This window comes from Phyllobates terribilis, unplaced genomic scaffold, assembly GCF_046119375.1.
Source record: "Phyllobates terribilis strain yellow unplaced genomic scaffold, ASM4611937v1 Scaffold_7__3_contigs__length_470593459, whole genome shotgun sequence".
NCBI classification, from domain to species: Eukaryota; Metazoa; Chordata; class Amphibia; order Anura; family Dendrobatidae; genus Phyllobates; species Phyllobates terribilis.
In genome coordinates this window covers 115,001,365-115,014,340 of record NW_027362767.1, presented here as the reverse complement: position 1 = coordinate 115,014,340, position 12,976 = coordinate 115,001,365, and the positions used below count along the sequence as shown (strand labels likewise).

Sequence of the window (12,976 nt, the reverse complement as noted above, 5' to 3'; positions counted from 1 at the left end):
GGCTTGCCTGCTGAAATAAAAGCGGCTGTGCACCTTGTATTGTGGGACTGCCAATGCCATAAAGTTACGGAACGTGTCAGTCTCCACCAGCCTGAATGATAGCATTTCAAGGGCCAGTAGTTTTGCAATGCCAGCATTCAGAGCCTGTGCTTGGGGGTGGTTTGCCAAGTATGGGCGCCTTTTCTCCCATGCCTGTGCTAACGATGGCTGTAGACTGGCCTGGGAGTGTGAGGATGACAGGGAACGTGGTGCTGTGGGTGGAATTACACTGTGTCTCTGTGCAACAGTGCTAGAGGTTCTTCCATGGCGATCCTGTGAGGAAGCCGAACCAGCTGTGTGTGAGCTGGAGGAAGAGGCTACAACACGAGCTGAAGAGGTGGTAGGTGGCGCTGTAGGTTGGCCTAGGTCTTCAGTGTGTTTTTCTAACTCAACCATGTGCTTGGTCCGCACATGTTTCCACATATTTGTGGTATTGAGGTTGCTGACACTTTTCCCTCTTTTCACCTTCTGATTACACAGCTTGCATTTGACAAAGCAAATGTCATCTGCAACTGTGTCAAAAAAGGACCAGGCACTGCAAGTCTTGGGAGCGCCCACTTTGGATTTTGGAAGAGCCATGCTCCTAATGGGTGCCGAAGTGGAGGCTACAGGCAACCAAGTCTGCCCCCTCCCTCTCCCTCCTTTTTGGGCCGTTCGGGGAATCTCTTCTTCAGAACTGCTGCCACCACCTTCTTGTCCCTCACGCCATGATGGGTCAAGGACCTCATCATCTACACCACCCTCTTCAAACAACTGCTTCTCCTGGGTAGTCTCGAGAGCACAGTACGCACCAGAAAGTGGCACCTGAGTCTCATCATCAGATGCGTACTGAGGTGTGCTGCTGACCATAGGCACTGGCCCACCCGCTTCTTCAGATTCAGAGAGACAAAACGGTTGCGCATCACTGCATACTACCTCTTCTTCAAATTCTCGACTTCTGCTTGGCTGGCCCCCTCTTTCCTAGCCAAGAGATTCAAAGAACAGAAGAAGAGATGGCTCCTGTCCAGGGCTCTCTGACTGCCTGGGCAATTTGGCAGGTGGTGAAGAGACAGATGGGTGCTCTTCAGTGCTCAGGACCTGAGAGAATCTGGAACTAATTGAAGTCGATGCGTTAGCTGCCATCCATCCGACAACGGCTTCAATTTGGTCCTCCCGCAGCAGTGGGGTACGGCTAGCTCCTACAAAGCTGTGCCTAAGGGACTGTTCCCTGGTAAAACTGGGGGATGCTGAGTCACTGGTGCCCGCAGCAGGCACAGAATCCCCACGTCCTCTCCCTGCAGGCACAGAATCCTCACGTCTTCTCCCTGCAGAAACTCCACGCCCACGACCACATTCCTTACTCCCTGCCTTTTTTCATCTTGGTAGACTGATAAAGATAGGCAGAAAAGTACTAAGGGCTTTGTGTGCTTATTCCTGAACAGCTGCTAACAGGTATAAGAAACACTAATTTTATAAAGTGTGGACTAGACTTTAATATGAGCTAATGTGGCCTACACAACTGTAAAGTGGAGTGTTTGGTGAACTTTATTTAGTTTTTTTTGTCACAAAAAGACACTGGATGTGCCCAAAGATGTAATACCGATAGTATCACAAACTTTTTGTAGCTATTACATTGCAGGAAGGTAACCTACAATGCAATGGATGAGGCTCCAAAAAATAGGCTAATACTGATCTGGCTGGGGCTGCAGGGCCCAATGCTGCAGAAAGGCTCCTCTATCTACTCCTATATAGTGTGTTTGGAACTAATCTCGCTGGATACGGATGGAACCACCACACTAATAGGAGAAATCAGGAAAAATGATCAATTAGCAAAAAAGGACAATGTATGAGGCAGTGACGCACGCTGAGTGCTCTACAACCAGATGTGGCTGAAGAACACACCACAGCGTGAGCTGCACTCACACACAGAGACCTTGTAGACAGCGATGAACAGTGAAGATGCAGAGCACTATGCACTAGCGCTGCAAGACCAAAAAAACTTCTCTATCTACTCCTATATAGTGTGTTTGGAACCAGTGTAGCTGAATACGGATGGAACCACCACACTAATAGGAGAAATCAGGAAAAATGATCAATTAGCAAAAAAGGACAATGTATGAGGCAGTGACGCACGCTGAGTGCTCTACAACCAGATGTGGCTGAAGCACACACCACAGCGTGAGCTGCACTCACACACACAGACCTTGCAGACAGCCGTGAACAGCACAGAGAACTGTGCACTAGTGCTGCAAGGCACAGCGATTTATAAAGTAGCTTGGGTAAAGCATAATAGAGCAAATAGGTAGCTAAAACTGTCCCTCAGAACAACAGCGTCCTATCCCTAACTGAATTCACAGCAGAGTGAGCTGAAAATGGCGGCGGCTTTTATAGTGCATTATGACATCATTTCAGCAGCCAATCACAGCCATGCCATTAGTTAACATGCCTACATGCCTAACAGGATGTGCCCACACTTCTTGGGATCCTCATTAGCTGAATAAAATGAAACTGGCTCATTGCATTATGGGAACTTCCGATTCCGGTATCCGATATTCTAAAAGTATCGGAATTAAGTATCGGAATTCCGATACCGCGAATATCGGCCGATACCTGATATTTCAGTATCGGAATGCTCAACACTATTTGTGACGTGTTCGTAAACTCTCAAATGATGAATTAGCTGAAAATATCTGTGTGATGAAAACTTAGCGCATTTTGTCGTTTAAATGAAAAGCAAACGTAAAAATGGTGAAAAGCGATAAATTTGGCGCAAACCTAAAAACTTAAATTTTTACTCCAAGCAAGTCTCAAAAAGAATAAAGAATCAGGGCCTACAAGTTTGAAAGGTGACAATGTCTCCAATTTTTTTTTTTTTTTAATTAACTTAAAACATGTCAACCTAAAATGAAGGCAAAGTTTAGTGTGTCATGAAAAAATAATCTTAAAATCACTTTAGAAAGAAACATCATTCCATAGTTATTGCAACTTGAAATGTGACACATCAGTACAATATAGGCCTCGCCGTTAAGGGGTTAGAGATTAATTGCTTGCCTTTTCACTAAAGTGGAATACGTTGTATCTGAATAAAATCACTAAAAATTAACATTTCTTTTTAACAGATCATGAATCTCCAGAATCAAAAAGTACTTGGGTTAGCTGCCGTTGCACTCAATGTGTCTTGCCATGGAAAGCTCTGTTGGCTGCAGGTAAGAGATTGGGTTACTTGTGTGTTTTGGCTCAGAACTTTAATCTTTGAGTACAGCAGTTCATCTGTCATAAGTTCTTCTTGTACTTGGCAGCAGCTGCCTGGCGCTGGGCACTACAGTTTGCTGTCCTCTAAGCAGCTTTAAAGGGGTTGTCTGGTCCAAATTGATAAGTCTGTAGTCACTCTGTGTGACTGTAGACTTATGAATCCACCCAGAACACACACTGTGCGCTTCGGGGATTTGCCGGTTTCTGAGCCAGGACCGGACAAGTGTATGGAGCAAGGCCGCGTCCACTAGACAGGCTCTAGCCGGGAGTATGTATAGCGCACACATACCCTCCGAAGGTTCCCTGCTTCGAAACCAGCACAGTGCCTGCGTTGGGGGTGACTTGTAAGTCTGCAGTCACACAGAGCAACTGCAGACTTATTAATTTTGACCAGACAACCCCTTTAACTATCTCATGAGCCCAGTGTGGCAGGAATTCACACAGGGACGACACCGGGGAGATCATGCAATATCTCATCATGCCGTCACGCTGTCAGTATTTCGCCCGGAATCACGAGCACACGATCCGAACTACTCACTCCTTGGGCATCGGCGAGCATGCAGAAAGCGTATGGCGTCACACCTCCGAATTCCAGCTCTAGGAATATGTGTGTACGCCCCGTACGGTTGCTGCTGGCTGCACGATAGCCCGATAATTAATATTATTCTCTGCCACCACCGTCCAGATTTGAAATATAATGCAGGCCTGGGCAGACGACTGCGTTTTGGTAGCGTATGTGGCTTCGGGGTAGGGAACGATTAAAGAACAAAAGAAACCGAACTATTAAATTTTTTATTTAATCCAAAAGGGAGGCAGTGTTTAGGAAAAATATATACAAGGATGTTATTAAGGAGACATTAAAATACATAAGCGGTTACATAAAATAAACAGGATAAAAGATGACAACTTACACTATACGATCGCGGAGACGATTCAATATAGGTGGAGGAGGGGCTCCCCAGTTTGATTTGAGCATTATCATACCGACCCGCTGCGTATAATCCTTATACCCCCTGGCAATGAGTGCTCCTCTATTGTTCATGCGTTCTCTTATACCTAAGGGGAAATTTACCCACACGCCCCTTGTGGTGACATCATATGGGCCGGTCTCCAGCCTGTACATTTTTATTAAAAATGCTAACTTCTGCAATAACTCATCGCTCATTGATCGCAGAAGCTTGCATACTACGCCATTTTTCCCGTTTTGATTTTACCTTAATTTTACCACATATCGCATAGTTGCAGACTATTCTGGGGTTTTTTGCTCTACAGCTCTCCAGAGTGGCCTACGACTATGAAAAACTGAGCATCTTGCTTCTTAGCTGTCCCTGCCACCAAAAATATGGGTCCAGTTATTGTCAGAATTACGGAAAATCAGTTATTCCATATTTCATATCGGAGTTGACGTGACTGGAGATCTCTTTTTTTTTAAGCTCGGGAAAGCAAACCTTCCCAGTTGCAGACAAGTTATTACAATCCTGCCACTAATTACCCCCTGCGTGTGCCAGGGACCATAGGCTCACATTCTAAGTAGCTTGATGACTCCTCTTGGCTGGCATTTGTTTGTGTAAGCTATTTTGGCTGTGGGTGATAATTTGCAGGAAGAAACTGTAGATTGTCATCTCTGGACTGTGTTAATTGGGGCTTTGTGCTGAGGTTTGCTTGGAGACAGCTGCGTGAAGTGTCCGCTCTTGTCTGGAGACAAGGTGGATAGGGGAGGGGTAAGATAGAAGAGGAGCTTGGGAGGAATGGTCAATATTCTGTTTATATTTTCCTGACTTAAATATTTCCCTGACAAGTGTTTTCCCATTTAGTATGCAAGTATCATCTTTAGTGAGGAAGACATTGGATGTAGCAATCCTAGGAGTCAATATTGACTCTTTAAAGAGGTTGTCCACTACTTTTTTATTAATGACCTAGCCTTAGGTCATCAATGTCTGATTAGTTGGGGTCTGACACCCAGCACTCCCGCCAATCAGCTATCGGTGACAGCCGATCAGACATTGATGACCTATCCCAAGGATGAATCATCAATGAAAAAGTAGTGGATAACCTATGTAACTAGCCTTACCGCATGACTTGGGATAAGAAGCCAAACCAGAACACTCCATTTGCAGACACTTGTTTCGGATTGTTTGCCCTTCGTCAGTGTAAAGCAGGAGGTCTAATTTGGCTTGGAGAGAGGCATCTGACAGAGCATCTAGGGGGAATCGTTTCTCCTTCTGGAGAGTGCCAAGCCAACTTAAGTAGACATATAGGTCATATAATGTTCCTCAGGAAAATTATATCTGAAAACTAGATGGTGGCCCGATTCTAAAGCATCGGGTATTCTAGAATATGTATTCGGCCGACAGGGCGCAATCAGCAGAGCGGTGTTTAAATTTGGCGCCAATATCGCTGATTGGTTGCAGCCGCCGGTCGCGACCAATCAGCGAATCGTATTAGCGGGGAGCGGCGCCGCCGTTCGGGGTACTTATGCTGCGGGTTGTCAGCTCTCACACAGAGGCACATGATGGCTAATTGAATCACTGTCATGTGTAGGGAAATATGCAGGCTCCACCCCCCCTTCTTTAATTGACAGCTCTGGCTTCTTGCCGCCCCATGGTGCTCTGGGCGCCTCTACTTAGTTATTCTTTGCTGACAGAGTCCCTTTTAAGTGTCAACATAGCTTGTTCCTAGGAGGTAAATTTAACTTCCATGTAAATTATGAGTTATTTTTCAGGTGAACTCTGAATTTACAAAGATATCATTTATGCTTTTTTACGTACTTACTGTCTTTTTTTGTTTTTCTTTTGATAGGTAGCAACCAAAACCCGTGTTTATATTTTTGACATTCTTCTCTTGGGACCAAAAGTTTTCAAGAATGGACTTCAAATGGTGCTTGAAGACAAAGGCATCCTAAAGGTTCTTATTTGTTTCTTTTTCTTTATATATCAATAAGTAAACTATAAAATAAAAATGAAGTTGTTGTGTTTTAGTTGCTTCCCTGATCAGTGAAATCACCATTGATGGTCTTTTACTAGAACTTTGCTCCTTCCTATTTTCTTATAAATTTTAATTTTAGAGAAACTCCTAAAGCCACAATCCATATAACTGGACAAACGCGTATAACTATAAATAACACACACAAAAAAAAGATTTTTCACAGGCAAAATAAAATATATCTAATAAGTTTATTTATACAAATATAAATACAAGAATATTAAAAGCATTTGTATATAATGAGACAACATAGGTGATGATGGGTACACCTTGGAAGGAAATGCTTATGCTATGCATGCTATATACAGCCATGGCCCAAAGTGTTGGCATATTTGAAATGTTCCAGAAAAAGAAGCCTTTCTCTTAGAAAATTATTGCAATTACACATGCTTTGTTATACACATGTTTATTTCCTTTGTGTGTGTTGGAACAATACAAAAAAACTGGAAAAAAAAGGCACATTAGACATAATTTCACACACAACCTTATCCACCATCCAGACTATCCTGCATTGCAACCTTTCATTAATTTTTCTCTGCCATCCAGGGAGATTAGCTACAGTGCCATGGGTTGTAAACTTCTTGATTATGTTCAGCACCAAGGACAAAGGAACATCAAGCTCTCTGGAGATGGACTTGTAATCTTGAGATTGTTGATAATTTTTAGACAATTATGGTTCTCAAGTCCTCAGACAGTTCTCTTCTCCTCTTTCTGTTCTCCATGCTTAGTGTGACACACACAGACACAAAATGCAAAGATTGAGACAACTTCTTACATTTTTATCTGGTTTCAGGTGTGATTTTCATATTGCCCACACCTGTTACTTACCACATGGGAGTTTGAATGAGCATCATATGGTTGAAACAAAGTTGTTTACCCACAATTTTGGAAAGGTGCCAACAATTTTGTCCAGACCATTTTTGGGGTTTTGTGTGAAATGATGTCCAATTTGCTTTTTTTTCTGTGTTTTTCTGGAAAAGGAAATAAACATGTGTATAACAAAACATGCATAATTGAAGTATTTCTACCAGAAAATTATTGCATTTTCTGGAACAATTTGAAGGGTACCAACACTTTCGGCCATGACTGAATGTGTATGCGATCAGCGCGGTCATATGTGCGTCCACTTTTCCCTTGTTTCCATCTACACAATCATTACCTCTTATCCATTTGTATGTGGTGTAAGCTTCTTCTTGGTTGAAATTTATATGTCATAGCGGTGGATTATCATTTATATACAGTACAAACCAAAAGTTTGGACACACCTTCTCATTTAAAGATTTTTCTGTATTTTCATGACTATGAAAATTGTACATTCACACTGAAGGCATCAAAACTATGAATTAACACATGTGGAATTATATACTTAACAAAAAAGTGTGAAACAACTGAAAATATGTCTTATATTCTAGGTTCTTCAAAGTAGCCACCTTTTGCTTTGATGACTGGTTTGCACACTCTTGGCATTCTCTTGATGAGCTTCAAGAGGTAGTCACCGGAAATGGTTTTCACTTCACAGGTGTGCCCTGTCAGGTTTAATAAGTGGGATTTCTTGCCTTATAAATGGGGTTGGGGTCATCAGTTGTGTTGTGCAGAAGTCTGGTGGATACACAGCTGATAGTCCTACTGAATAGACTGTTAACTGCTTTTTTCTTGCCATAATACAAATTCTAAGTAAAGAAAAACGAGTTGCCATCATTACTTTAAGAAATGAAGGTCAGTCAGTCCTTAAAAATTGGGCAAACTTTGAAAGTGTCCCCAAGTGCAGTTGCAAAAGCCATCAAGCACTGCAAAGAAACTGTCTCACATGAGGACTGCCCCAGGAAAGGAAGACCAAGAGTCACCTCTGCTTCTGAGGATAAGTTTATCCGAGTCTCCAGCCTCAGAAATCGCAGGTTAACAGCAAATCAGATTAGAGACCAGGTCAATGCCACACAGAGTTCTAGCAGCAGATACATCTCTTCAACAACTGTTAAGAGGAGACTTTGTGCAGCAGGCCTTCATGGTAAAAGAGGTGCTAGGAAACCACTGCTAAGGACAGGCAACAAGCAGAAGAGACTTGTTTGGGCTAAAGAACACAAGGAATGGACATTAGACCAGTGGAAATCTGTGCTTTGGTCTGAGGAGTCCAAATTTGAGATCTTTGGTTCCAACCACCGTGTCTTTGTGCGACGCAGAAAAGGTGAACGGATGGACTCTACATGCCTGGTTCCCACCATGAAGCATGGAGGAGGAGGTGTGATGGTGTGGGGGTGCTTTGCTGGTGACACTGTTGGGGATTTATTCAAAATTGAAGGCATACTGAACCAGCATGGCTACCACAGCATCTTGCAGCGGCATGCTATTCCATCCGGTTTGCTTTTAGTTGGACCATCATTTATTTTTCAACAGGACAATGACCCCAAACACACCTCCAGGCTGTGTAAGGGCTATTTGTCCTAGAAGAAGAGTGATGGGGTGCTACGCCAGATGACCTGGCCTCCACAGTCACCAGACCTGAACCCAATTGAGATGGTTTGGGGTGAGCTGGACCGCAGAGTGAAGGCAAAAGGGCCAACAAGTGCTAAGCATCTCTGGGAACTCCTTCAAGATTGTTGGAAGACCATTTCCGGTGACTACCTCTTGAAGCTCATTAAGAGAATGCCAAGAGTGTGCAAAGCCGTCATCAAAGCAAAAGGTGGCTACTTTGAAGAACCTAGAATATAAGACATATTTTCAGTTGTTTCACACTTTTTTGTTAAGTATATAATTCCACATGTGTTAATTCATAGTTTTGATGCCTTCAGTGTGAATGTACAATTTTCATAGTCATGAAAATACAGAAATTTCTTTAAATGAGAAGGTGTGTCCAAACTTTTGGTCTGTACTGTATATATTCATATTTTCATCTTTAAGCATTGTTATTATTTGTTCGACTATTTTCTTTATGGGGCTCCTCTCTTAATCACACTTTTTTTCCTTTTTTTATTTTTTTTATTTATGTATATTGATACATTTAAACCTCTTGACTGGCCCCTTTTTTCCTATTCTAATACCTGCCTTATTTTTGATTCTGAAGCGTTACTTTGCCTATCTTTTATATGCTGGTTGTCCAGTGCGAGTTTATTGTTCCAGTCATGTAACTGCGCAATCACATGATCGATTTCCTACTTTGACAAGTGGATTGCTGCTGCTTGCTGCCTCCTCTTGTATTGATTGTATCTAAACATGTGACCCACTAATGAACTTTACCACCACATCACATGTACCACGGTAACAGATGCATTGGGGCAATTGCCTCTATTCCATTGACTCTTGACACTTTAAATAGCCATCACACCAGCACCCTGTCACCCCTAGATGAAGCATTTCAGTGCAAAACGAGCATCGGGTGTGGTGGGTCCCTGGACATATGTCCCAAAGGTATTTCTCTGCTTATACTTCTATGAATATTTAATACACTGCTCAAAAAAATAAAGGCAACACTTAAACAACAGAATATAACTCCAAGTAAATCAAACTTCTGTGAAATCAAACTGTCCACTTAGGAAGCAACACTGATTGACAATCAATTTCACATGCTGTTGTGCAAATGGAATAGACAATAGATGGAAATTATTGGCAATTATCAAGACACCCTCAATAAAGGAGTGGTTCTGCAGGTGGGGACCACAGACCACATCTCAGTACCAATGCTTTCTGGCTGATGTTTTGGTCACTTTTGAATGTTGGTTGTGCTTTTACACTCGTGGTAGCATGAGACGGACTCTACAACCCACAGAAGTTGCTCAGGTAGTGCAGCTCATCCAGGATGGCACATCAATGCGAGCTGTGGCAAGAAGGTTTGCTGTATCTGTCAGCGTAATGTCCAGAGGCGCTACCAGGAGACAGGCCAGTACACCACGAGACATGGAGGGGGCCGTAGGAGGGCAACAACCCAGCAGCAGGACCGCTACCTCCGTCTTTGTGCAAGGAGAAACAGGAGGAGCACTGCCATAGCCCTGCAAAATGACCTCCAGCAGGCCACAAATGTGCATGTGTCTGCACAAACGGTCAGAAACTGACTCCATGAGGGTGGTATGAGGACCCGACGTCCACAGATGGGGTTGTGCTCACAGCCCAACACTGTGCAGGACGCTTGGCATTTGCCGCAGAACACCAGGATTGGCAAAGTCGCCACTGGCGCCCTGTGCTCTTCACAGATAAAAGCAGGTTCACACTGAGCACATGTGACAGACGTGACAGAGTCTGGAGACTCCGTGGAGAGCGATCTGCTGCCTGCAACATCCTTCAGCATGACCAGTTTGACAGTGGGTCAGTAATGGTGTGGGGTGGCATTTCTTTAGAGGGCCACACAGCCCTCCATGTGCTCGCCAGAGGTAGCCTGACTGCCATTAGGTACCGAGATGAGATCCTCAGAACCCTTGAGAGACCATTTGCTGGTGCATTTGGCCCTGGGTTCTTCCTAATGCGGGACAATGCCAGACCTCATGTGGCTGGAGTGTGTCAGCAGTTCCTGCAAGATGAAGGCATTGAAGCTATGGACTGGCCCGCCCGTTCCCCAGACATGAATCCGATTTGAGCACATCTGAGACATCATGTCTCGCTCCATCCACCAACGTTACGTTGCACCACAGACTGTCCAGGAGTTGGCGGATGCTTTAGTCCAGGTCTGGGAGGAGATACCACAGGAGATCATCCGCAACCTCATTAGAAGCATGCCCAGGCATTGTAGGGAGGTCATACAGGCACGTGGAGGCCACACACAATACTGAGCCTCATCAGGAGCATTCCCAGGCGTTGTAGGGAGGTCATACAGGCACGTGGAGGCCACACACAATACTGAGCCTCATCAGGAGCATGCCCAGGCGTTGTAGGGAGGTCATACAGGCACGTGGAGGCCACACACAATACTGAGCCTCATATTGACTTGTTTTAAGGACATTACATGAAAGTTGGATCAGCCTGTAGTGTGTTTTTCCACTTTAATTTTGGGGGTGACTCCAAATCCAGGCCTCCATTAGTTAATACATTTGATTTCCATTGATGATTTTTGTGTGATTTTGTTGTCAGCACATTCAACTTTGTACAGAATAAAGTATTCAATGAGAATATTTCATTCATTCAGATCTAGGATGTGTTGTTTGAGTGCTCCCTTTATTTTTTTGAGCAGTGTATATTGTATATATGGGAATATTTATCTGTTTATTGGATGGCCTCAGGTGGATGGTATTAGTGTATGTATACATGTGTTTTGATATTTTGGCTATGTGAGTGCTAAAGTAGATTTTGTCCTTGCCATACTTCTAAGTTTTTTGCTCTGTTTATTTGAATCCAGTGCATCATCTAATGCCATTTTATGAGCCACATCAGCATTCTGTGTCAATAATTTTGGGGCTTTTATGATCAACTCTGCAAATCAATAATAGTTATTATGTTATACAATGGTGTGAGAAAGTGTTTGCCCCTTCCTGATTTCTTATTCTTTTACATGTTTGTTACTTAAATGTTTCAGATCATAAAACAAATTTAAATATTATACCAAAATAACACAAGTAGCACAAAATTCAGTTTTCAAATGAAGGTCTTTATTATTAAGGGAAAAAAAAATCCAAACCTACAGGGCCCTGTGTGAAATAGTGATTGATTCTCCCCCCTCCCCCCACTTAAAACATAAACCACCGTTAATTTATCACATCTTTGGGAAGCTGAATTCAATTTCCCTAGCCACACACAGGCCTGATTACTGCCATGCCTTTTCTCAATCAAGAAACCACTTAAAAATAGGACCTGCCTGACAAAGTGAAGTAGACCAAAAGATCCTCAAAAGCTAGACATCATGCTGCAATCCGAAGAAATTCAGGAACAAATAAGACACAAAGTGATTGATTGAGATCTATGAGTCTGGAAAAGGTTATAAAGCCATTTCTAAAGCTTTGGGACTCCAGCAAACCACAGTGAGAGCCATTATCCACAAATGGAGAAAACATCGAACAGTGGTGAACCTTCCCAGGAGTGGCCAGCCGACCAAAATTACCCCAAGAGCTCAGAGACAACTCATCCAAGAGGTCACAAAAGACTCCACAACATCCAAACAACTGCAGGTCTCACTTGCTTTAGTTGAGGTCAGTGTTCATGACTCCTCCATAAGAAAGAGACTGGGCAAAAATGGCATGCATGGCAGAGTTCCAAGATGAAAACCACTGCATGAGCGAAAAGAACATAAAGGCTCGTCTCCGTTTCACCAGAAAACATCTTAATGATCTCCAAGACTTTTAGCTGAATACTCTGTGGACTGACCAGACAAAAGTTGAACTTTTTGGAAGGTGTATGTCCAATTACATCTGGCATATAAGTAACACAGCATTTCAGAAAAGAAACATCATACCAACAGTAAAATATTAAGTTGGTAGTGTGATAGTCTAAAGCTGTTTTGCTGCTTCGGGACCTGGAAGGCTTGCTGTGGTAAATGGAACCATGAATTCTGCTGTCTACCAATAAATCCCGAAGGAGAATGTCCAACTATTTGTTCGTGACCTCAAGCTGAAGCGCACTTGGTCTATACAGCAGGACAATGAGCCAAAACACACCAGCAAGTTCACCTCTGAACGGCTTAAGAAAAACAAAATGAAGACTTTGGAGTGGCCTAGTCAAAGTTCTGACCTTAATCCGATTGAAATGATGTGGCATGACCTTAAAAAGGCGGATCATGCACGGAAACCCTCCAATGTGGCTGAATTACAAC

General features: G+C 43.2%; 1 protein-coding gene across 1 annotated transcript in view; it reads left to right on the top strand.

Annotated features, from left to right (window-relative positions):
• Window positions 1-12,976, top strand: part of LOC141152926 (piRNA biogenesis protein EXD1-like) — a 107,472-nt gene that overhangs the window by 53,729 nt on the left and 40,767 nt on the right. The window contains exons 6-7 of the mRNA XM_073637568.1: window positions 3,138-3,224; window positions 6,070-6,174. Coding sequence (XP_073493669.1) covers window positions 3,138-3,224; window positions 6,070-6,174 — 192 coding nt within the window. The remainder of the gene's footprint in view (window positions 1-3,137; window positions 3,225-6,069; window positions 6,175-12,976) is intronic.